Raw genomic sequence first — 22,553 nt, 5'->3', positions numbered from 1 at the left:
CTTGCAGTTTCTTGTCCTCAGAAAGAGCAGTAAAGAGCAAACTGGAGTTTTTTGCTTGGAGCTGTGACACGTTAGTTGAGAACTGGGTTGTGGTGGCTTAGGGGCTTGGGGCAAAGGCAGGCTTTGCAGCGTGCTTCCATCCCATTCCAGGGTCTGAGAGCAGCTTCCTGCCTGTAAAAACAGGCTGCAAAGTTGCACTGACCTAAAGAAAAGCAAGACTGAAATTTGCTATTTAAATTGGGGGGGGGGGGGTGTGTCACAAGGCAGGTGGCTGCTTGAGCCATCCTGCAGCCCCGCCAGCCCCACATCGTTCGCCCCTTGCTGCTGTCTCGCAGGGGAGGAGGTGTTGCTGATCCAGGAGAAGCTGGATGGGATTAAGACCCGCTATTCGGACATCACCGCCGCCAGCTCCAAAGCGCTGCGCACGCTGGAGCAGGCTCGGCAGCTGGCCACCAAGTTCCAGTCCACGCACGAGGAGCTCACCGGCTGGATGAGCAAAGTGGAGGATGAGCTGGCTTCCAGCGGGGGACAGTCCCCCGCTGGCGAGCAGATACCCCAGTTCCAGCAAAGGCAAAAGGTGGGGGCTGCTGGAGCAGCACTGGGGGGACGGGTACGTGAGGGTGGGAGCCAGCCGGGAATTCGCTGGCTGTTCCCGAGAGGCTGGGGAGGAGCTGGAGGGGGCTGTCACCTGCAGAGCGCTGACAAGGACACGTGTCCATGGGTACCTTCCACAGGAGCTGAAGAAGGAGGTGATGGAGCACAGGCTTGTCCTGGACACGGTGAATGAGGTGAGCCGAGCTCTCCTGGAGCTGGTTCCCTGGCGAGCCCGCGAGGGGCTGGATAAACTGGTGTCAGACACCAACGAGCGCTACAAGCTGGTCAGCGACACCATCAAGCAGAGGGTGGAAGAGATCGATGCTGCTATTCAGAGGTCTCAGCAGGTAATTGAATAACCCAGCCGGAGGCTGACGGGTTTTCTTGGGAGTGTGGGAGCGAGCGGCTGGGCTCTGCAGGCAGCGTGGTGGTGGCAGGAGGGGGTAGCGAGCACATCCCGATGCGGGGGCCAAATCCCATTTGGAATGGAAAATGAATGGGAAACGAACGGCGTGTGCCAGCGGGGCCGGCTCCTGACCCGTCCCGTTGTGTGTGGTTTGGATGGGATAACTCCGCTGCAGCACCCCGTTATCCTGCCACCGGCTTTGGCTCGCATGGGTGATGTAGATGGTGTAAAACCGATGACAGGTGACTTCCAGACTTGGAAAAACGTCATTCCCTGTTGCGATAGCACACGGGGATTTGTTCCAGGCGGACGGTTCTCTGAAAAAAAGGCTTGTTCTGAACGGAGCGGAGGCTGTGGAGCGCTGTGAATAACTGTTCGCGCTGGCTTGCAGCGCTGGCTCCGCAGAGCTGGACGTGCCAGCATTGAACAGACGTGTCCCTTTCCCTGCGGGTGGCGGGGGGTAGGGGAAGGTGGCTGCTCGGCCGTGCCCTGCTGCGCTGAGCACCTCTGGTGCAGCGATGCTCTGTGCCCCCAGAGCAGCCACAGGAGCCACCAGCCCTGGGACAGGGGCTGCGGCTCCTCTCGGAGGGGAACATGGAGTCAGAAGCCTGTGTCCCCCACACACACCCCAGGGAGGTGTTTCCCCCCTGTGTCCCCCCGTGTCTCCCACCATCCCCAGCCTGCCACGTGCTCCATCCCTGCTGCCCACCACTCACCCGTGCCGCCTCTCTTCTCCCCCTGTACCAGTACGAGCAGGCGGCAGACGCGGAGCTGGCCTGGGTGGCGGAGACCACGCGGAAGCTGATGGCTCTGGGGCCCATCCGCCTGGAGCAAGACCAGACGACGGCTCAGCTGCAGGTGCAGAAGGTACGTGGTGGGGATGCGCTGGGATGCGGTTTGGGTGATGGGCTGGTGGGTTGGGGGAGCGGCTTTGCCCTGGAGCGCTGAGCCCAGAGCTCTGGGAGAGATGCCACGCTTGTCCCTGGTAAGTAAAAGGAAAAAAACAAGGCGGAAAGAGGATTTAGAGGAATGAAGCGTTGGGCTTTGAAGGGAAAAAGGCTCCTCTCCATTGCAGGAGCCGAAACCTTCGCATGGGCGTTTAGGGCTGGATGGGTGCTCTGCCCGGACCCCTCGTGAGCTGCTCCCTCCGAAGGCTTTCCCTGCCAGCAAGCTCTGCCTGGCGCTTGCAGGCGCTGGCAGCAGGAAGGATCTAGAGAAATGTATATATTGATTAATGAGGGTGCTTTTACATTTGCTTTTTGCTCATTGTTCCTTGCAGTGGGGGACTCCTCGTTTCCCTCCCGGCAGCCAGACGTGGAACAAAGAGACGCAGGGTTGTTTTTTTTTTATATCTTTGAGATGAGCTCATGCCTGAAAGAGCATGCACTTTAAATAAACGGCCCTTTTCTTCCCTTACCAGCCCCGGCAGTCAGACCAGTGTACAGGCTTACTGGCTTTTCAAATAAATTTTTTTTTAAAAAAGGATATTGTTATAAAGGAGGGGGACTGAACCGTTGAGCACTGAGTTAAATTGAGCTCAGCTTGGCTTCCCACTGTTAATGGCGTGGACCTTGGGAATGGCAAAGTTATTGGTAGGTGCAGTTTTGGAAAGCAGCGTTTCGGGGGGGTTCACGTGTTCGCTCACAAGCGGGTGGCAGAGCTTTTGCCCCCGTGAGGACCCTGGGTGTGGAAAGGGGCCGCTACCTCATTTGAAGAGCTGTTGTCAGCCCTTTGAAAGAGCGAGGCTGATGTGTGGTGAGTCGTGGCAAAAACAGGCGGTCGCCTGCATTTTCAGCCGGAGTTTCAGTGCACCGCAGGACACCTGTGCTGAGTTTTGCGTGGTCTCTGCGGCGCCGAGCTCTGCTACGGCGGGCGCGGGCAGGAGGGTCCTGCGGAGGGGTTGGGGGGGGGCGGTTCAGCTCTTGATTTCTTTCTTTTCTTTGGACGTTGCCTTTCTGCAGGCTTTTTCCATCGACATTATACGGCACAAAGACTCTATGGATGAACTGTTCAGCCAGCGCAATGAGATCTTTGGGACGTGTGGTGAGGAACAAAAAGCGGTTCTGCAGGTGAGCCTCCCTCTGCTCTTCACTGCGGGGGGGGGGGGAGGCAGCGAGGGGGGGAGAGGCGAATGCTCAGCTCTTGCACAGGCTGAAGTAGTTTAAAATTACCCCATCTTTAGTAATTCCCACCAGTGTTAGCAGAAATCTCTTTACATTTATTACTCTCCTTTATTGCATGTTTTTATTGCAGCGTTTGGGGATGGGGGGGGGGGGGGGCAGTGGAGATTTCTGAGGCTGCTTTAATTGGAATTACAGCTTGTGCGCGTGGAAAGCCACCAAAGGCACCTCCTGCTCTTCCAGCTCGCAGCGTGCAGCTGGCGCTTTTCCTGGGCCCTTTTGCATCCCTTGCTAGAACTCTCCTCCCTCTGGTGTTTGGGGGGTTGTTTTTTGTTGTTTTTTTTTTAGGAGAAAACCGAGTCCCTGGTGCAACAGTACGAAGCCGTGAGCCAGCTCAACTCGGAGCGCTACGCTCGCTTGGAGCGTGCCCAGGTGCTGGTCAACCAGTTCTGGGAGACCTACGAGGAGCTGAACCCGTGGATCGAGGAGACACAAGCCCTCATCTCCCAGCTGCCTCCTCCGGCCATCGATCACGAGCAGCTCAAGCAGCAGCAGGAGGACATGAGGGTAAGAGGATGCAGCATTTGCAACCTCCAGTGCCATCAGTTTTTCTACCTGAAGCAGAGACACAGCGCTCACAGGAGCAAGAACGCCTTTTTTTCTGAATTTTTCTGATTTTTTTTTTTTCCCCATTCTCTTCTTTTTCGGGATCCCCACCGGTGTCCTACAAGCGTGCCACGAGTGCACCGTGTGGAAATCACTAGTTCCATTGGAGCGCTTCTTGATAAAATACAGATTGCACCCGAGGGAGCCTGGCTGCCTTCGGATCTCCTGCCTGATTGCAGCAGGGAAAACTGCCTTGTGCTTTTAGGGTAGAGAGCTGCAAAGCAAGTTTTCTCAGTGGTGTCCCCCGCGGTGCTGTGGGGAGGGTTGGGACCCCGTGCCGGGGAAGGACCGGTGCTGGGCGATGTGCCGGCACATGCAGAGCCATAGCCATGTTAGGAAGAGCCGAGTGCCATGTGCTTGGCAGATGCTGGGGGTCAAGAAATCCAGGGTGTGGGTTCGCTACCAGATACAATCGCTGCTCTCGGGGTGTCGCGTGAAATAAATAGGCAGCGGCTTTCAATTGGGGTTGTGTTTTTTGCTTTCCCGCACCCCACCCCCCCCCATTCCCTAGCAACTGAGAGAGTCCATCGCTGAACACAAGCCTCATATTGACAAGCTGCTGAAAATCGGACCGCAGCTCAAGGACCTCAACCCCGAGGAAGGGGAGATGGTGCAGAAAAAATACTCAACGGCTGAGGCCATGTATGCCAAAATCAAGGAGGAGGTGTGCCAGCGGGCTCTGGCTCTCGACGAAGCCGTCTCGCAGTCCACCCAGGTACGCTGGGATGCAGAGGAGCCGCGTCTTCTTCTCACGGTCCCCTGGGGAAGCCATGTGCTTTGAAATGCAATTTTATTCTGAGTGCTACGATGGTAAAAAACCCTTTATAAGGCAGAACGTGGTCAGACACCTCCAGGGTAGTTTCCTGCTGCTCAGCACTGCCTGCAAGAGCAGGAGAGAAGGCGTTTGAGTCTTGACATAGTAAATAGGGTAATAAATTTTTACAACCGCAATAATGATGCTCGTTCAAAGGGGCTGTTTTGGCATCCACCCAAGGTTGGAAGGGCTCGGAGAGCCTCTTGAAAGAGCTCGGAGAGATAAGTTTCATTTCTGATAAGCTGCGTGTGCAGCGAACGGCCATGGGATCCTTTGCATGGGAGAGTTAACAGGCATCTCCAGGGTCTGGGCATCTCCAGAGAAGGTCGGTGACTGCAGGAGCGGAGATATGGAAGGAAGGGCAGAGACTTGTAGGTGCCAGAGTCCAGAAAGGGGGTGAAGAGTTTCTGCTCCTGAGGGTTTATGACCCCTAGCTACGTTTCATTTCACCCCGTGTTACCGTAGCACAGCTGGTTTTTGTCATGTCTGGGTGTTTTTAATTCCTCTATTGTGTAGTCACTTCTCTTGGTTTGCACTTGTATTAACTCCAAGTTTTTCCCCCCACACCCCCCTCCCGTCTCATCTCTCACTCCCATTGTGGAATGTGTTATCTGTGTGTGTTGCTGCCTGTGCCCGTCCTCCCCACATGGTCCCATTTCATTCTTGTGTTGACTGCGCCCCACCATTGCAGATCACGGAGGTAAGCCCCAGCGCCACAGACGTTCATTTACACTCTTACTTTGGGCTGATTTCTGTTTGACACCCGGACTTTTTTATTTCTGGCCCACGCACAGCTCAGCAGAACGTGCTTAAAAATTAACCCCTGGGGGCCTGAAGTGGTGTTTCGGAGATGGCTTGTGTTGCATTGCCGTCCAGGCTCAGCCCTGGCCAGCTTCGGCGGGGAGCGCTTCTTGCAGAGCCGAGGGTTTGCTTTCAGAGCACACCAGTGCGCAGAGCTTTCTACTTTAGCTGGACTTGCTGGTTTGCTCCTGCTTGTTGGCTGAGCCAGCCTGCTCCTGATCAACTTTGCACCAAGAGCCTGTCGCCCCTCTGCTGTTGGAGCTTGGGACTGGGTGAAGCCCCACACCCGTGTCCCGCAGAGAGGGGAGCGGTGCTGGCAGCCTGCTCCTCGCCAGCAGAGATGCTTCGGGATCTTTAAGGCCAAAGTTGACTTTCAAATAAAAATAGAACGATAATCGACCCTGCTAGACCCCCCCCTCCCCTCTTCCTCTCTCACTCCTGGCTTTCTGGTTCGGCTTTTGGTGAAGTCCCAGCTCCGTGGCAGCTCGCTGCTCCCCGTGCACACGCAGCTTTCCACCATCCCGTTGCCTTGCTGGCGCTGGCACCCAGCGGAGATCTCCGTCGGCACCAAAGGCGGGCGCTTTTCCGGAAGCATCTTTGCACGGATGCTCAAAGAACCGCCGGCGGGTCTTCTGGCCACGCTGCCCACCCGCAAGAAGCGGGACAGCAACCCAAAGCGTGGCTTTTGGTAGGGTCGAATCCGGTGACAAATTGCCGCTGTGCTGGCTCCGCGGGTGCCTGCGCTGGTCTCTCCCGGGCTGACGTATGGTTTGAACTGGTGCAGCCTGGGGCTGTTGGCAGCAGGGAGCAGAGGCAGGGCCCGAGCAGGAGGCTGCAGGTTGAATTGCTGTTGCAGGCGATGGCTGTCCTCTCCGAGAGGCCGCTGGGTGCAGCGCTAAGGGCTGTTGCAGACGCGGGGAGCGATGCAGCCTCGCTTAATCTCGCCTCGCCTTCCCTAATGGATTTGTTCTTCTCCAGTTCCACGATAAGATCGAGCCCATGCTGGAGACGCTGGAGACCCTCTCCTCCCGCCTGCGCATGCCGCCCCTCATCCCCGCCGAGGTCGATAAGATCCGGGAGTGCATCAGCGAGAACAAAAATGCCACCGTGGAGCTGGAGAAGCTGCAGCCCTCCTTTGAGGCTCTGAAACGCCGCGGGGAAGAGCTGATCGGCCGCTCGCAGGGGACCGACAAGGACCTGGCAGCAAAAGGTATCTCTGGGGGGATTGAACAGGAGGTGCTTGTTGGGCCGGTCCTTCCCAAACCACGGCTCCGTCACTGTTGGGGTGGCTTTGATGGCCCAGGGAGGGTATCTCAGAGGGTCTCCTGGCCCTAGGAGGAAGGATGAGTCCTCTGTATGGAGATGTTTGGTGCCTGCTTCCATCTGGAGCAGACAGGGTGGTATCAGCCAGAGGAGAAAGAAGTATTTGTGGCTTCTCAGGCAGAGGTTTCGGCTCAGCCAAGCTGAGCCCTCATCCTGAGCTGGTCTCTTGTGACAACCGTTGGTGGCCCCTGCAAAATGGTTTATTGGTGTTGATTCAGCATCTAATGGAGCGCAGGAACATCCCCGGCACAAAAAGACCTGTCAACAGGATTGGCACTAATTGGCACCTTTCTTGGCAGCTCAACGGCCAGCTCATGGACTGACTGAGCGTAGACTTCATGCTAGAGGTGGCCAGAACAGAGGTTCATTGGAGGAGAGTGTGTGGGCAAATTTGCCCTGAGCTTGCCTGCACATAAATAAAGGCTTTATTTTTGCAAGCTGGAGTTTCTCACGTCCCTCAGTATCTCCCAGAGTTAATGGGCTGACAGTCCCAGTCATCTTGAACTCCCATTTGAATATTCTCTTGGCTGTTTCTAAGTGGAAAGCGTTTGTGAAACACTCTTGAGTTGTAAAAAGGTTTCCTTCTTCACTGAATGTTTTTGTTCCCTTCTTCAGTAATCCAGGATAAGTTGGATCAGATGGTCTTCTTCTGGGAAGACATCAAAGCTCGGGCGGAGGAGCGTGAAATGAAGTTCCTTGATGTCCTGGAGCTTGCAGAGAAGTTCTGGTATGACATGGCAGCCCTCCTGACTACCATCAAAGACACACAGGACATCGTTCACGACCTGGAGAGCCCAGGCATTGACCCCTCCATCATCAAGCAGCAGGTGGAAGCGGCAGAGGTGAGGGCCATGGCACCGTCCTTCTGTCTGGCACTTGTCTGCACCCAGCTTGTAAGCTGAAATGGGACAGGTCTGCGGCACAGCCATGGCCAGAAGTGGTCATAGAACAGTTTTCTAGGCAGTCAGTCGGATCGTGAAATGTTATTTCCATTGCAATTTGGAAGCGCAAGGGAAGAAATAGAAAGGTATTTCCTATGTCCCTCCCCACACCCTGTTCCAGACAAGAAAACGATGCTTAAATCACTTTTATCTGCTACTGTTTGGGGAAGGTCCTCAAGCGTGGGGTCAGTTGTGTGCCCGCTTGTCTTGAGTGATGTGGAAGTTTGCACGGTCCTGCTCCCAGTCGGAGCCACAGGCAGCTGAGCGGGAGGTGTATATTTAGGTTTGGGATAGACAGGAGTGTAAAACTGGACAGGCTGGGATTTGTGTGGTGTCGGTTGTTTCAAACAAGTGACATCCACTTCGGATGGATTTGACTTGACTCGGACCTTGGGGAGCGGGCATGTTGCTTTTTGCTCTGCTGTTTGCCCTTGCTGTTTCCCTCGTATAACCATTCTGACCTGGGTTTGCAACTTGTGAGTCTCCAAAAATGTTGTCTATATTGACAAAATCCTCCTGTAAACGGTCCATCTCTTGTAAACACCCCCTTCAGTTCAGGCACACGTCAGGCTCAACACGGACGTTCTGATATCGGTTCTGGTGGCCAGAGGTGGGAGCAGAGCGGTGGGTGGTGGCCACGCTGGTGGGCCAGGTGGCCACCAGCCCGCTGTGTGACCTGGTCCCAGGGGCAGGGGGCAGGACACCTGCGCAGGAAGGACTCTCCGTGCTTCAACCCTCTTCTTCACGGGGTGATTTGGGAAGAGCATTTAGTAATCAATGGCTTCCTTCTGTCGCTGCGTTATGTGCAGACTATTAAAGAGGAGACGGATGGCTTGCATGAGGAGCTGGAGTTCATCCGACTCCTTGGAACCGATTTAATTTTTGCCTGTGGCGAAACTGAGAAGCCAGAAGTGAAAAAGAGCATTGACGAGGTAGGAAAACCAGCAGCTTCTGCTCCAGATAAAATCAGGTGGGAGCAAGCGGGAGCTCCAGCAGAAGAGCCTAACGAATTTTGTGGGCAATCTTGTTTTCCGTAGATGAACAATGCGTGGGAAAATCTAAACAAAACGTGGAAGGAAAGGCTTGAAAAGCTCGAAGAAGCCATGCAATCGGCTGTGCAGTACCAAGATACGCTTCAAGTAAGAGGCGGGGCTGTTTGTGTGGAGGGGGTAGACCTTGGGCACACCACTGCGAGTTGGGCACACCACTGTGAGTCCTCTCCCTTGAGTCATACTGGGATTTGCGCTAATGCAAAGCAGGAAACATTTTCTGGGCGAGTGTTTGCAGCCTCTGGTAGAGCCTGTGCTCAACAACCTGCTCCGAGGAAGAGCAGAGAGTCAATTGCGTTTTGTCTTTCCAAATTGGTCCGCGTTTCTGCACGAAGCAGCAGGGATGAGCCTGGCTGCCGTCAGCTCCTTATCCGGGAGGCAGGAGAGGCAAGGAAAGAGCTTGCACAAGCGAGTGCTGGCCAAGCGGGCATCCCTGCCCCGAAAAACAAGTTTCGTGGGTTTTTTTCGTGGTGCCAAGGCGATGGAGGCACCAGCCCCGTTTGCCCGACGAGCCGCACGGGGCGCGCGCTTTGCCGTTCCCTTGGCTAACGCTGCCCGTGCTCCTTGCAGGCCATGTTCGACTGGCTGGACAATGCCGTGATCAAACTCTGCAACATGTCGCCCGTCGGCACCGACCTCAACACGGTTAAGGAGCAAATGAACGAGATGAAGGTAGGCGGGCGGAACGGGACCGGTTCTCCGGTGCTGCCTTTGCATCGCCGGGCGGGCGCTCCAGTGATTCATTTTGTTCTGGTTTTTGTCCTGCTTGTTTTGGCAGGAGTTTAAAATGGAGGTTTACCAGCAGCAGATTGAGATGGAAAAGCTTAATCACCAAGGTGAACTGATGCTAAAAAAAGCTACAGATGAGACAGACAGAGACATCATAAAGGAACCACTGACGGAGCTGAAACATCTCTGGGAGAACCTGGGCGAGAAAATCGCTCACAGACAGGTAGAGATCTGGGCTCTCGCAAGTGTGGGGCTGAAACTCGCTGGAATGCTCCACCTCCTTCCCAACTCAAACTTGCCTTTTCCATCCCTGTCCTTGCCCAGCATAAGTTAGAAGCCGCTCTCCTGGCGCTCGGCCAGTTCCAGCACGCCTTGGCGGAGCTGATGGCCTGGCTGACCCACACCGAGGAGCTGCTCGACGCGCAAAAACCCATCAACGGGGACCCGAAAGTCATCGAGGTGGAACTCGCAAAGCACCACGTGAGTACTCCCACGCCAGGTACATTTTTAGTCTATTCCTGTGGCAGGATTTGATTTCTCGGGAAGGGTTTGAGTTGGGTTGAGTCCATGGGAGCCTGAAGGAATTCACAAGGTGTTTTGGAGAGGTTTCCGATGTTTGCCTCCCGCGTCTGGTCTAGGTGCTGAAGAACGACGTCCTGGCCCACCAAGCCACCGTGGAGACAGTGAACAAAGCGGGCAACGAGCTGCTGGAGTCGAGCGCAGGGGACGATGCCAGCAGCCTGCGACACCGCCTGGAGAAGCTGAACTCGTGCTGGGAGTCGGTGCTGCAGAAGACGGAGGAGAGGGAGCAGCAGCTGCAGTCCACGCTCCAGCAGGTCGGGGGGACGTGGCAGGGTACCCCCCGTGCTGAGAGTCCGCTTCCCCCATCGCTTTGGGGCGAAATGAAGGGGGAAAGAGTTTAGAGAGACACTTGGGGGGGTGTTAATGCGAGTTTTTCACTAACTCTTAGTCCTGGAATGGTTTGGTGCCCGAAGCGCGGCAAGGACCAGGCACACCCGCGTGCTTAAGGTTCTTCTGTGTATAACCCTCCTTAAGGCACTGCTGCATCCCGCTCTGCCTCTTTATCTGGTTTCAAAGCAAACACAGTGTTAACCTTGGCGCATGATCAATGGTGGCTGATGTCATCTGATGGGTGGCCGATTATATGTTCCTGAACAGGCCCAGGGTTTCCATGGTGAGATTGAAGATTTCCTCCTGTGGCTAACGAGGATGGAGAGCCAATTGTCGGCATCAAAACCCACAGGAGGTCTGCCAGAAACTGCCCGGGAGCAGCTCAATGCCCACATGGTAATTTCTTAGGAGAGATTTTTAATGCTTTTAATTCAGCAAGCTCCTGTCTGTCAGATATCAGCATCAAAGCATCTCCCTTCTGTATCTGATGGGAGGAAGAGCGTTTCCCTGGTCCCTTTGTACAGATAATTTTGCACTTGACGCCTGGGACAAGCATCACGATGTTCTTTAAGCAGCCCTTTCTCGGCTTAAAGTGTCACGCTGCTGTCACTTTGCTGCCTGCCCCGCACCCAATTCTCTCATCGCCCCAGCCGCGGGTCCTCTCCCAGCTCTCCCTTTGTCTCACGCTTCGGTGGTGCCTCCCTTGCAGGAGCTGTACGGCCAGCTGAAAGCCAAGGAGGACACGTACAGCCAGCTGCTGGCCAAGGGGCGACTGATGCTGCTGAACCGCGATGACTCCGGCTCTGGCTCGAAGACGGAGCAGAGCGTAGCGCTGCTGGAGCAGAAGTGGTGTCTGGTCAGCACGAAGATGGAGGAGAGAAAGGTAGCCTTGGCGGGGAGAAGCCGGCCACCCCTGTCCCATGGTCTGACAGCAGCTGCTCCCTGCTTTGCCGCCCTGCTTGCCCCGGGGGGGAGGGATGGAGCCGGTCAGGGCTGGTGTTTGGTTTACTTTTATTTTTTTAAACAACCTCTCCCTTCCTTGGTTGTGCAGGTTGGGTTTTGTCTTTCAGACGGTGCTGTCTGAGCGTCCATCGAGCTGGTGCTGTTTTTTTCTAGATAGTCATCCCAGGGGGTTAAATCACACAGAAAATGAGTCAAATTGCATTTTGGGGTTAATTTAGAGGAGAGGTGGGAAGAAACCTCCTGCGGCTCAGAAAGGCAGGCTTTGTTGGTGCTGTGCAAGACAGCCAGCCAAATCCTCCTCCGAGCTGCCTCCATCCTCGGCTTTTGGCCGGCGATGAGATAAAACAAGGGATGCGGTGGCCTCAGCCCAAGAATAAATGTGCAGCGCTGCAGCTGTTGCCGTCGGAAGATCATCCACCTCATTTCCCGAGCCGCTCTCCCCATGGCCATCCCGGTCTCAGGAAGCTGAGGGTGACGCAGCTGCTGGTGTGCCGATGAAGGTCTCCCCTTTCAGAGCTGCTTGTGGCTTTGAAAGCGAGCGGTGGCTTTCGCTGAATCCCCCTCCCCTTAGCAAACAAGTCGCGTTCCCAGGCTGAGGCGATGAGGTTCCTGTTGGAGGGACGTTTCGCCCGGGACACAAAGGCTGCTTCTGTCTGTGAAACTGCAGATCGTGAGCTCTCACAATCCATGTTGGTTTGGGTTTTTTTCTCCCCCTTCTTCCCTTCCTCCCTCCCCGCTGCGGCAGGCAAAGCTGGAGGAGGCACTGGCCCTGGCTACCGACTTCCAGAATTCCCTCCAGGACTTCATCAACTGGCTGACACTGGCCGAGCAGAGCCTGAACATCGCACCCCCGGCCAGCCTGATCCTCAACGCCGTGCTGGCCCAGATCGACGAGCACAAGGTACCGACACCGCCAGCACCCACCGGCTCCCCGGGATGGGGGCACCTCATCCCCCCTGCGCCCACGGGCTGCTCGCGGGCACGTCCAGCTGCCCTTGCCTTTGCCCTTGGCAGGTGTTCGCCAACGAGGTGAACGCTCACCGGGATCGGATCATTGAGCTGGATCAAACCGGGAACCAGCTGAAGTTTCTCAGTCAAAAGCAGGATGTCGTGTTGATCAAGAACCTGCTGGTGAGCGTCCAGTCCCGCTGGGAGAAGGTTGTCCAGCGCTCGGTGGAGCGGGGACGGGCTCTGGATGACGCCAGGAAGCGAGCCAAGCAGGTGAGAAATGTGGGAAGGGGGCGGCAGACCCCGAGGTGCGGCCAGCCTGGGAGGGCAGGAGGTCACAAGACCAGAAGGGGACTGGGGACACCACTGGCGTTTGGTTCCAGACTTGCTCCTGTTGCTTTGCAGTTCCACGAAGCTTGGAAGAAACTGATCGATTGGCTGGAGGATGCTGAGAATCACCTGGACTCGGAGCTGGAGATTTCCAATGATCCCGATAAAATCAAACTCCAGCTCTCCAAACACAAGGTAGAGCCCTGCCAAAGCAAGACCGGTGCTGGATGCTGGGTGGGAGGGCGCTTCATGGGGAGGGGGAGAGGACATCTCCTCTGCCACCTGGACAGGGGAAGGGCACGTCCGTGCCCACTGCTGGCATGGAAGATGTTCAGCTGGGGATCTTCACCAGCACCGTGTATCGGCAGGGAGCCGGGGCCAGGCTCTCTGAAGTGGTTTTGTTTTCTCTCCGGTTCCCAGGAGTTCCAGAAGACGCTTGGGGGGAAGCAGCCCGTCTACGACACCACTATCAGGACAGGCAGAGCCCTCAAAGAAAAAGCCTTGCTTCCAGATGACACTCAAAAGCTGGACAATTTGCTGGGAGAAGTGCGGGATAAGTGGGACACGGTGTGCGGCAAATCTGTGGAAAGGCAAGTCCAGCCCCGGCGTGGTACCAGCGGCGCCCGTTTGCCGAGGACCCTTAGCAGAGGGGAGAGCAGAGGAGGGGAGGCGATTTCATGGGCGGGTTGGAGGAGGTCACTGGGGCACGCCAAAGGGAGGTGACTTTGTTCCTGGAAGTTCACAGGGTTGTTTGTTTTTCAGGCAGCACAAGCTGGAAGAAGCCCTCTTGTTCTCTGGCCAGTTCATGGATGCGCTGCAGGCCCTGGTGGATTGGCTCTACAAGGTGGAACCCCAGTTAGCTGAAGACCAGCCCGTCCATGGTGACCTGGATCTGGTCATGAACCTGATGGACGCTCACAAGGTGAGAGCACCTTTCCCAGCTCTTCAGCGGGGCTTGTCTTCCCCCAGGAGCCAAAGAACAGAGGAGCCAGGGTTGGTGCCTTGCTGCAGAGCTGTGTGTCTCGCTGCTTTGCTTGGCTGCGGCCATCAAGGAGGGCAAAACCAGGGCGAAGAAGTGGGAAGAAACTTTTACGTTACTGGGAAGGTTACAGGAGCTGGAGCTCCATCCTTCCGAGTTGCTACGGGTCAGATCTGCTGAGGGTTTGGTTTTGAAAAAGTGCTTGAATTTGTAGTCCTCTATAAACTTGGCTCTTGGCAGTGTTCTCCGGTGTGTCTTGGAGACCGATGCTCCTGGGTTTGGATTAGGTCAGACGCTGAAATCCCCAGGCAGGGCTTGGGCGTCCGCTCAAGGCAGCCACTGTGGTGCAGCCTGAGCAGAGGCTGGAGCTTCCCTGCTCCAAGTCACGGCCGCTTCTGCCAGGGTGGAAATCTGGGGCTCCTGCCCATGCAGAGCTACACCAAAATACGCTCAGGAACCACCTGCCTCCCCTCCCATCGCGCTGGGTTGTGGTGGATCCCTGGTGTGGGTGCAAAATCCATGATCCAAACTATATCAGATGTGCCCTCTGGGTTTCCCCACACACACACACGTGAAACTGGCTGGAACCGATGAGCCCTGCTCATCTTCTGCCCTCTCTCCCTCCAGGTCTTCCAGAAGGAGCTGGGGAAGCGGACGGGGACGGTGCAGGTGCTGAAGCGCTCCGGCCGGGAGCTCATCGAGAACAGCCGGGACGACACAACCTGGGTGAAGGTGCAGCTGCAGGAGCTCAGCAACCGGTGGGACACGGTGTGCAAACTGTCCGTGTCCAAACAAAGCCGCCTGGAACAAGCCTTGAAGCAGGTGAGCAGAAGAATATGGGTGGAAACTCTCTTGGGGAGCTTTGCTGGGCTCCAGGTTTGTGCTGGGAGCTCAACAAAAAACCTCAGTTGAGGTTTTGCCCAGTGGCTGATCTCCTGGCCGAGCAGGACACCCCAGCCCTGCACCAGTTAACCAGTGAGAACTGCAGAGCGGTGGGCTGGTGTCAGTGATTTCCTCATTTTTTTCCCCAAAGGAGAGCCGATTAAAGGGTGATTTGGACAGGGAGGATGAAAAGCTCTTGCCGCTGTGCACAGCAGGAATAGAGCGGTGATCAGAGACCATCCAGGCTGGTGTTTGCTGATGGCCAAATGTCCAGTGCGAGAGTGAGACCTAGGTTGAAGCTTAAAAAAAAAAAATAGAAAAAAGTCAAAGGTTTTTAAGTCGTTTTTACATCAAGTAGGCAATTTCTAGAATAAACTACCAAGGTGCCAAATTGGTCAGAATACAGGGGTTTATATATATATAATTATATATATAAATATATATAAATATATAAAAATAATTAAATTCATAATACAGGGGTTTATATATATAATTATATAGATATATATTAAAATAAATAATTTTATATATATATATATATATATATAAAAAATAGTTGTGCTGTTTTTAAAAGCATTTAGTTCTTCAGTGCAGCTGATGCCAAGGGGAGGGAGGTGCTGAGCCACAGGGGGACCCGTCTGCTGGTGCTGCACACATCCAGACCAACAGACGGGGCTTTTCTTCCCCTTTTTTAATGAATTTTTCAGGTCCCTTTCAGCTGTTTGGGTCTCTGGCTCTCGGCAGTGACCGAGCAGCCCGTTTGGGGAGGAGGAGGGCTGACGCCTGTGCTTTTGTCACCGCAGGCAGAGGAGTTCCGGACGGCGGTGCACATGCTGCTGGAGTGGCTCTCGGAGGCTGAGCAGTCCCTGCGCTTTCGGGGAGCGCTACCCGATGACGCCGAGGCGTTGCAGTCCCTCATTGACACGCACAAGGTAGCGGGGGGCTCTGATAGCCAACCCGAGTAAAACTTACGGGGGGGCAATAGCACGAAATAATTCACTGGGGCCTTTCAGGAGTTCATGAAGAAAGTGGAGGAGAAGAGAGTGGACGTGAACGCGGCAGTGGGCATGGGGGAGGTCATCCTGGCCGCCTGCCATCCCGACTGCATCACCACGATCAAACACTGGATCACCATCATCCGAGCCAGGTTCGAGGAGGTGAGTCCACCCGGCTTTGGTCCAGGCTGATGGGGAGAGGCGGCGGTGGACACCACCACCAGCGTTGGCCATGGTGGGGTTGGCTCCTGTCCTGGTTGCTGAGTCATCTCCTCGTTTCCAACAGGTTCTCACGTGGGCGAAGCAGCACCAGCAGCGACTGGAGTCTGCGCTTTCCGAGCTGGTGGCGAACGCAGAGCTTCTGGAGGAGCTCCTGGCTTGGATCCAGTGGGCTGAGACAACCTTGATCCAGCGGGACCAGGAACCCATGCCGCAGAATATCGACCAGGTCAAAGCCCTCATCTCTGAACACCAGGTGAGCCCAGTACTGAGCATGGATGGGCGCTGGGGAGAGGAGCAGGGTTGGGTTTTCCCTGCCCATCCATGGAGGAGACCTTGGCTTCTCTTGGAAGTCCCTATCAAAACAGCATGTCACCCAGCCGTGTCACCTGGGAGCAAAGCCATCCCAGGGGATGGACTCCCCCATCTGCAGATAGCTTGACCACAAGCCCCCGTTGCCGGTGCTTGATGCTGATGTCTTTGTGGGCTTGACAAATCCCACGGAGGATGCGGCGCAACAGGAGACCAAAACCATCTCGAAACCGCAAAGGTTTTCTTGTCCCTTCTGTATTTTGACAGTCCTTTATGGAGGAGATGACACGGAAACAGCCAGACGTGGACCGGGTGACGAAGACGTACAAGAGGAAAGCTACTGAGCCCCCCCACGGCCCTTTCATCGACAAGTCCCGCAGCAACAGTACGTCTCCGCTCCATCCGTGCCTTCTGGTGAAACGCGCTGCGACGGGAGGAAATGAAACGCCTAGGAAACGAATTAACTTTGATTATCAATTAACAAGGCATCCTGCACTGAGAGCCACCAGGAAGGTGGCTGACACTTGTCAGGAGGGGAAGATGCAGGTGGCCCGTGTGGAAAGAGCCGTGCTGGGGTGCGCTGCGCCGGGGGAGGCGTGGGCTGCCCCTGCTCTTCCCTTGCTCTCTGCAGTTGCTTTGCGATGAGGTTTTGGGGTCCTGTTTTATGTGGTTGAAGCCAGAATCCAACAGGAATTTTCAAAGGCAAAGGGAGCACCATGGTGGAGGTGTTGGGTGCGGAGCCGTCCATCACCCTGGCCTCCTACCTGGGGGCACCGCATCCCTGCAGAGCGCAGCCTGCGAGGCAGTGGGAGCTTCCCCATTTGAAAAATAAAACACATTTCATTGCTGCGCTTTCCTGGACCACCCAGGCTGGGTGAACCCACCACCGCCACCTCAAACCATGCCTTTTTCTCCCTTTTTTCCAGGAAAATCCTTGAGTCAGGCCACCCCCCCCAGCATGCCCATTATCTCCCAGTCGGAAACAAAGAACCCCCGGATAAACCAGCTCTCGGCGCGCTGGCAGCAGGTCTGGCTGCTGGCGCTGGAGCGGCAGAGGAAGCTCAACGATGCTCTGGACAGACTGGAGGAGGTAACGGCACCGGGTGCTGCGGGCAGGGGCGGGGGGAGCGCTGCCGGGGGGTGCTCGCCCGAGGGGTGTGGGAAGCATTTTAAATGGGTGCTGCCTCTTGAATTGCCCAGCTCTTGCAGACGGTTGCTGCTGCCTTTCTGAAAATGCCAAAAGAAAAAAAAAATATTCCTGAAATATTAAGGCTGAAAACTTACCTTCTGTAATTAACTGCACATTAATGAACTGCTTTGTGCTCCTGCAGTCGGTATCTGTAGAGGTAATGACAGCCAGGCCTGCTTTACTCCTAGTAATTAGTATTAACAATTACTGTCTATATCTTTTCCAAGCATCTAATGTAATTTTTGTTTTTATTTACGCTTAACAAAGCAGCTATGCCCAGAAGTGAGTGTTTTTGGTTTTTTGTTGCTTTTGCTGTAGGTCAGTTCAATTTATACGTATTAATGTTTTTTCTTTGTTGCTTTTAACTCCCAAGAATGTTTAGAGAAAAAAAAAAACAAACCACAAACCCCCACGCTAAAAATTGTTGCGTCACTTGTGAGCTGCTTGAGCTGGTGGGGTCATGGGGGTCCTTTTGGTGGGGGTGGATTAGAAGGGGGGTCGAAGGGTGTGAGCGGCTCATCTGGGGCTGGTGGCAGGGTTTGCAGAGCTGAGATGTGCCCCAGCTGCTGTCTTTACCTGGAAAATGAGCAAAAAATTCCTTCTGGGCTGCTTAGAGGGAAAGGGAGAGGGGAGGCACATGCCCAAAACGATGCCAGCCATGGGTTTTCCTCCTGGGCAGAGCCTGGCGAGTTGTTAGGTGAAACCCAGGCGAGGAAGCATCCCTAAATGCCCGAGCAGAGACGGGGCGGGGGGGGGTGGATGTGTGTCTGTGTGCAAGTAGCTGATACCTCTGCATATGTGTACGTATAGCAGCGTGGGGGATGCTGCATCCCGTGTCGATGGTCCCGTGCTGCGCAGTCCACGTGGTGGCTGTTGGCTACGCTGTGTGTCCTTCTGTTCTGGAAAGTTGATTTGAGCCACCTTCTCGTTAACGGGGGTCATCTGGATAAAGCCAGCTAAACCAGCCCGGGAGGGGGGCAGCGAGTTAGCACCGGGAGCTCGGGCACGGGCTCGCCGCGAGGCCGGTGTTTCGGGGTGCTGTAGAGCCGGGGGTGCTGCTCCTGCCGGGATTTCCCCCGCTGACCGGCGTGGGTTTCCCTCCAGTTGAAGGAATTTGCAAACTTCGACTTCGACGTCTGGCGGAAAAAGTATATGCGCTGGATGAACCACAAGAAATCCCGCGTCATGGACTTCTTCCGACGCATTGACAAAGACCAAGACGGGAAGATCACCCGGCAGGAGTTTATCGATGGCATCCTGGCCTCCAGTAAGTCCCTGCCTGCCCTAAAACGAGCTTGGAAAACAGCTCGCAAAAAAATCAAAGCATAACCCCTTGGCGCGGTCGCCTTCATTTTTTCCCTCTTCGAGATCATAGTAGAGGAACCATCACAAGTCCACTGAGTGGACCGTGACACCACCTTGGGGTGACAAGGTTGTCCCTGCTCTGGGACCGACGTCCCCAGCTCTGCTGAGTGAGGTCCCTGCATCAGTTGCTCATTTCTCTCTCCTTCCAGAATTCCCCACCACGAAGCTGGAGATGACCGCGGTGGCCGACATCTTTGACCGCGACGGCGATGGCTACATTGATTACTATGAATTTGTGGCCGCTCTCCATCCCAACAAGGATGCCTACCGCCCCACCACCGATGCCGACAAGATCGAAGATGAGGTAAAGCACCGAAAGAGATGGGGGCTGGGGGTGGGGGTGGGGGGTGGGGGTGGGGTGCTTCAGGCTGCGGGGGGGGGGGGGGGGTTGGGGGTGGGGGAAAACAAAAAGGAGAAAAAAAAAAGGGATCGTGGTGGCACTGAGCCAAAATAATTGGCTGGTATGGAGAGCCCCTATGGGGTTTTTGAAGGAAAGGCTGGTTAGGTCTGTGTTTTATCCGAGCGGTGCCCGGTGTCGGGGGAGATTCCCCAAATCCTGGTCCCTTACCTCTCTTGTTGGCGGTGGCAGGTCACCAGGCAAGTGGCCCAGTGCAAGTGTGCCAAGAGGTTTCAAGTGGAGCAGATCGGCGAGAACAAATACCGGGTAAGGCACCGGGGGCCAAATGCTGCCCCGGCGGCACAAATCCTGCTCCCTCTTCCCACGCGGGGCGGGGATCGCCAACGGGATGCCCAGCCCAGTGCAGGGGGACCCTGCCGGGCTCCCTGGGGCGAGACGGAGACCTCGTCCTCTGGCACGGCCGGCTGCCGGTGGGGGTGGCTGGGCTGTGTTTGCCCAGCGCCGTGCTCAGCCCCAGGGCGTTCCCTGCATCGGGAAAGTATAAAAGTGTCCCTGTTCTGGGGCAGCCGGCCCGTCGGCCCCGTGAAACGCTGCATTCACGCCGCCAGCAGCCGCCCTTGAAGTTTTCCTTGTGGATGAGTGTACCTTACGCCTGTGTTTTTCTTAGCCGGCTCCCGAAGAAGGGAGAATAATTTCCTTAAAGAATCTCTTTGTAACGAGCTCGCCTGTTGACGTTTCAAATCGTTCACCGAGGTGAACTGGCGAAGCGAGCTGGCAGCAGAGCTCTTTTCCTTTCCTGCCCTTTTTTGGGGGGGGGATTATTTGGGGCTGATGCTCTGGCCGGGAAGAGCCGAGCTGCAGCGCTCTCCCCCCCGGCTGCACTGGCCCCAGGTTCCCCCAACTTCTTACAAATAGCGTAAACCCCACAGATTTCTAACTACCTGCAGTTAACAGTTTTCATGATGATTGCACTGTTAATCCCATAAATGTTTTTCTTGTTTTTCTTTCCCCTCCTCTTCCTCTCGACTTTTTCCCCCTCCCCATCCCTGCTCCCTCCACAACTCCTCTCCCTCCATAGTTCTTCCTCGGCAATCAGGTACAGTTTGCCTTGCGATGCTGTCTCTCACCTCTTTTTTTTTTTTTTTTTTCCACCTTTTTTTTTTTTAATTTTATTTTTTAACAAACGTAGCTTTGTGTGTCCATGATGCTGCTCTGTCCTTTGTTGCTGTGGGAGGATGTGATCTGTGAGCGCTGCTCAGCAGAGCCTGGTACAGAGGAGTGCCTGAGCTGGGAGGGCCACCCGAAAATAAACCTGCATTGGGCAGAAAAAAGGGGAAAAATTGGAAAAGCAGGATTTGACAGAAATGGAGGGTTTTTTTCTCTCTGTGGCTCCTTTCTTGGATTTTTTTTTTATGATACTGATGGTAACCAGTGGTGAATCACTGCACCCTGTGGCAGAGATGGGCTCGTGCCCGGGACTCTCAGTCAGGGAACAGCCACCCCAGATGAAATGGGGGCTACACCTGCCTGCAGGAGGGTTGTACCAGGCTCTGGGTGGGTTTGCATCGCCGTCACCATGCGAATGCCGAGTCCACCCCTTTAATCCCGTAGATAACCATAACTAAACCCTCATCCCCGCTACACCCGGTGAGTAACTCCTAACTGGAGCAAGGCTCACAACACCCGCATGTATCCCCGTTCCTGCCGTGAGCCGAGATGAGCAGTGCAGCGTGCGTGAGTGCCGGCTGGTTCAGGGGGCAGAGCTCTTTTTTTAACAGGACTGGAGCATCACATCCCGTTACGATGTGCCCACTGCCCCCACTCAAACAGAAAAGCATCTTTTTCATGTGGAGTGATGGTGCCCTACCAAAAACGTCCCCAAAAAGACACAAACTTGGATGTCAGAAGCGGGTCCAGCAGAGCTCTGGCTTGAATTTAGGCAGTGATTATAGAAACATTTGCAACAGCAGCTGAAATATAATGGAAACGTGGCAGTGGAAATGAGAATTGACTTGTCCCTGGTTTTCCCTGGTACAGAACTAGCTCTTGGAGACACCTGACGTAGAGCCTGGAGAGAGGAAAGGCAGCTCCCCCCTCCTCCCTGCCCAGGGGCACCTTGGCCGTGCAGAGCTCTTTCATCCCCCCACTGGGGCGAGCACCTTTTGGTAGGACCCCCCCAGTTGGGGAGACCCACCAGTGCAGGGGCCAGGGTCGCATATCCCTGTGGGAAGGAGGGTTGGAGATGCTGCTACCTCCGCCTGCTGTCACCCATCTCAGTGTGGCTTTGCGTTCTCCGTTTTCATTTAATGCCTTGTGTTTTGTGTTCGTCTCCACCCAGGGAAAACATTGCTGATATTTTTATTATTATTATTATTATTTTTAATCATTCTGAAGATGATCTTGCTTTCGAAAGCTGGTTCCCCTCTCTTCTCATCGCAGCAGCTCTGCAGCCCTGGATGCAGAGCTGCTACATCCCAGCCAGGCTCCCAGCATCCTGTACCGGCTCCGCCGCCGGTGGGATGCGGAGGGCAGTCGGGAGCCTGGGCTCGGCTATCCAGGAGCTTTAGGGAGCTTGGAAAAAACCAGACACATGCTTCTGATTCAGGGTGCACTTGTTTGATATTGCAGGTGTTTAAAATCACTAATGAACATTGCAATCACTAATCAACATTGCTGCGGGATTCCTGCCTGGATTCCCATCCCTCTGCACTCACTGAAACATCCTCACTGGCGATCTCTGCGGCGCGGGCTTGCTGGCTGGTGGGGTCAAGTCTGAGGCTCGGTGAAATCCCTGGATTTCAGACTTGATGATCAGAGGTTTCTCACTCAGCGGGGACACTGCTTGCCTTACAGATTCACTGGTGCTCAGTGATCTGAATCAGCCGGCTCTTTTCCACCTGGGCTGCACCAGGAGGGTCATTGCATTGCCAGCCTCTATTTCCTTCACAAGAAAAGGAAAAACTACAATTCCGGGTGAGAAAAACCCCATTCAGAGACCAAATTCCAAAATCTCATTGGGTGCCCTAAAAAATTCTCTCTTCCCAGCTTTAAAACTAAAGGATTTGGATAACTGCGTCATTTTAAAACCACACGGCAGAAAAACCCCTGTAAATTGGTACTAGCCTGAGCTTATTCCAGAAGAACTGATTTGGAGAAACCTTAAAAATACTCAATAATTAATTCAATTCATGAAAGCATTTGGTGCAGCCCGCTGTGGGAAGGAGCCGAGCATCCCTTGGTGTGTTCCCCTTGTCTGAACTGTTTCTTGGCTCCGCAGTTCGGCGATTCCCAGCAGCTGCGGCTGGTCCGTATCCTGCGGAGCACAGTCATGGTTCGCGTCGGTGGAGGATGGATGGCCCTGGATGAATTTTTAGTGAAGAATGATCCTTGCAGAGGTAAAGCAATTCCTGGGGGTTTATACAACTGGTGCCATCTCGCCCGGTGAGGGGAGGCTGAGAAGTTCTCCGCTGTGACTGAATGACCAGATTGGGTCTGGCTTATCCAAATAGGCAGGACTTGGAGAAAACAGATCCAAAGCAAACCACAGGAGTTAAAATATTTGGCAATACCGGAGGGAATCTCGCAGCCTTTAGCCAGGTGTCCTGGGAGGAGAAGAGGGCAAGGTGGTGCATGTTGGTTTTGAGACCCCAGCAAACAG

The 22,553-nt window shown here is 54.8% G+C and overlaps 1 protein-coding gene across 20 annotated transcripts in view; it reads left to right on the top strand.

The window, feature by feature from the left end:
• The window catches only part of MACF1 (microtubule actin crosslinking factor 1), a 146,124-nt gene that overhangs the window by 117,059 nt on the left and 6,512 nt on the right, over positions 1-22,553 (top strand). For 10 of the 20 annotated variants that reach the window (XM_055704171.1, XM_055704165.1, XM_055704166.1 and 7 more), the window contains 33 exons: positions 336-577; positions 735-941; positions 1,748-1,867; positions 2,962-3,069; positions 3,469-3,687; positions 4,298-4,501; positions 5,292-5,300; positions 6,380-6,611; positions 7,340-7,566; positions 8,475-8,597; positions 8,703-8,804; positions 9,285-9,386; positions 9,493-9,666; positions 9,768-9,923; positions 10,082-10,279; positions 10,623-10,751; positions 11,065-11,238; positions 12,064-12,219; positions 12,333-12,539; positions 12,672-12,791; positions 13,017-13,190; positions 13,363-13,518; positions 14,203-14,397; positions 15,261-15,389; positions 15,471-15,614; positions 15,739-15,927; positions 16,251-16,368; positions 16,910-17,073; positions 18,277-18,439; positions 18,687-18,841; positions 19,127-19,201; positions 19,974-19,991; positions 22,173-22,290. In XM_055704171.1, coding sequence (XP_055560146.1) covers positions 336-577; positions 735-941; positions 1,748-1,867; positions 2,962-3,069; positions 3,469-3,687; positions 4,298-4,501; positions 5,292-5,300; positions 6,380-6,611; positions 7,340-7,566; positions 8,475-8,597; positions 8,703-8,804; positions 9,285-9,386; positions 9,493-9,666; positions 9,768-9,923; positions 10,082-10,279; positions 10,623-10,751; positions 11,065-11,238; positions 12,064-12,219; positions 12,333-12,539; positions 12,672-12,791; positions 13,017-13,190; positions 13,363-13,518; positions 14,203-14,397; positions 15,261-15,389; positions 15,471-15,614; positions 15,739-15,927; positions 16,251-16,368; positions 16,910-17,073; positions 18,277-18,439; positions 18,687-18,841; positions 19,127-19,201; positions 19,974-19,991; positions 22,173-22,290 — 5,007 coding nt within the window. Of the gene's footprint in view, positions 1-335; positions 578-734; positions 942-1,747; positions 1,868-2,961; positions 3,070-3,468; positions 3,688-4,297; positions 4,502-5,291; positions 5,301-6,379; positions 6,612-7,339; positions 7,567-8,474; positions 8,598-8,702; positions 8,805-9,284; positions 9,387-9,492; positions 9,667-9,767; positions 9,924-10,081; positions 10,280-10,622; positions 10,752-11,064; positions 11,239-12,063; positions 12,220-12,332; positions 12,540-12,671; positions 12,792-13,016; positions 13,191-13,362; positions 13,519-14,202; positions 14,398-15,260; positions 15,390-15,470; positions 15,615-15,738; positions 15,928-16,250; positions 16,369-16,909; positions 17,074-17,982; positions 18,249-18,276; positions 18,440-18,686; positions 18,842-19,126; positions 19,202-19,973; positions 19,992-22,172; positions 22,291-22,553 lie in introns of those variants that run through there. The other 10 variants (XM_055704174.1, XM_055704172.1, XM_055704176.1 and 7 more) reach the window with 4 other exon arrangements.

Source organism: Falco cherrug, chromosome 3 (genome assembly GCF_023634085.1).
Source record: "Falco cherrug isolate bFalChe1 chromosome 3, bFalChe1.pri, whole genome shotgun sequence".
Classification (NCBI taxonomy): domain Eukaryota; kingdom Metazoa; phylum Chordata; class Aves; order Falconiformes; family Falconidae; genus Falco; species Falco cherrug.
Note: the sequence above shows the minus strand (reverse complement) of the source record. Positions and strands in the feature narration are given on the sequence as shown.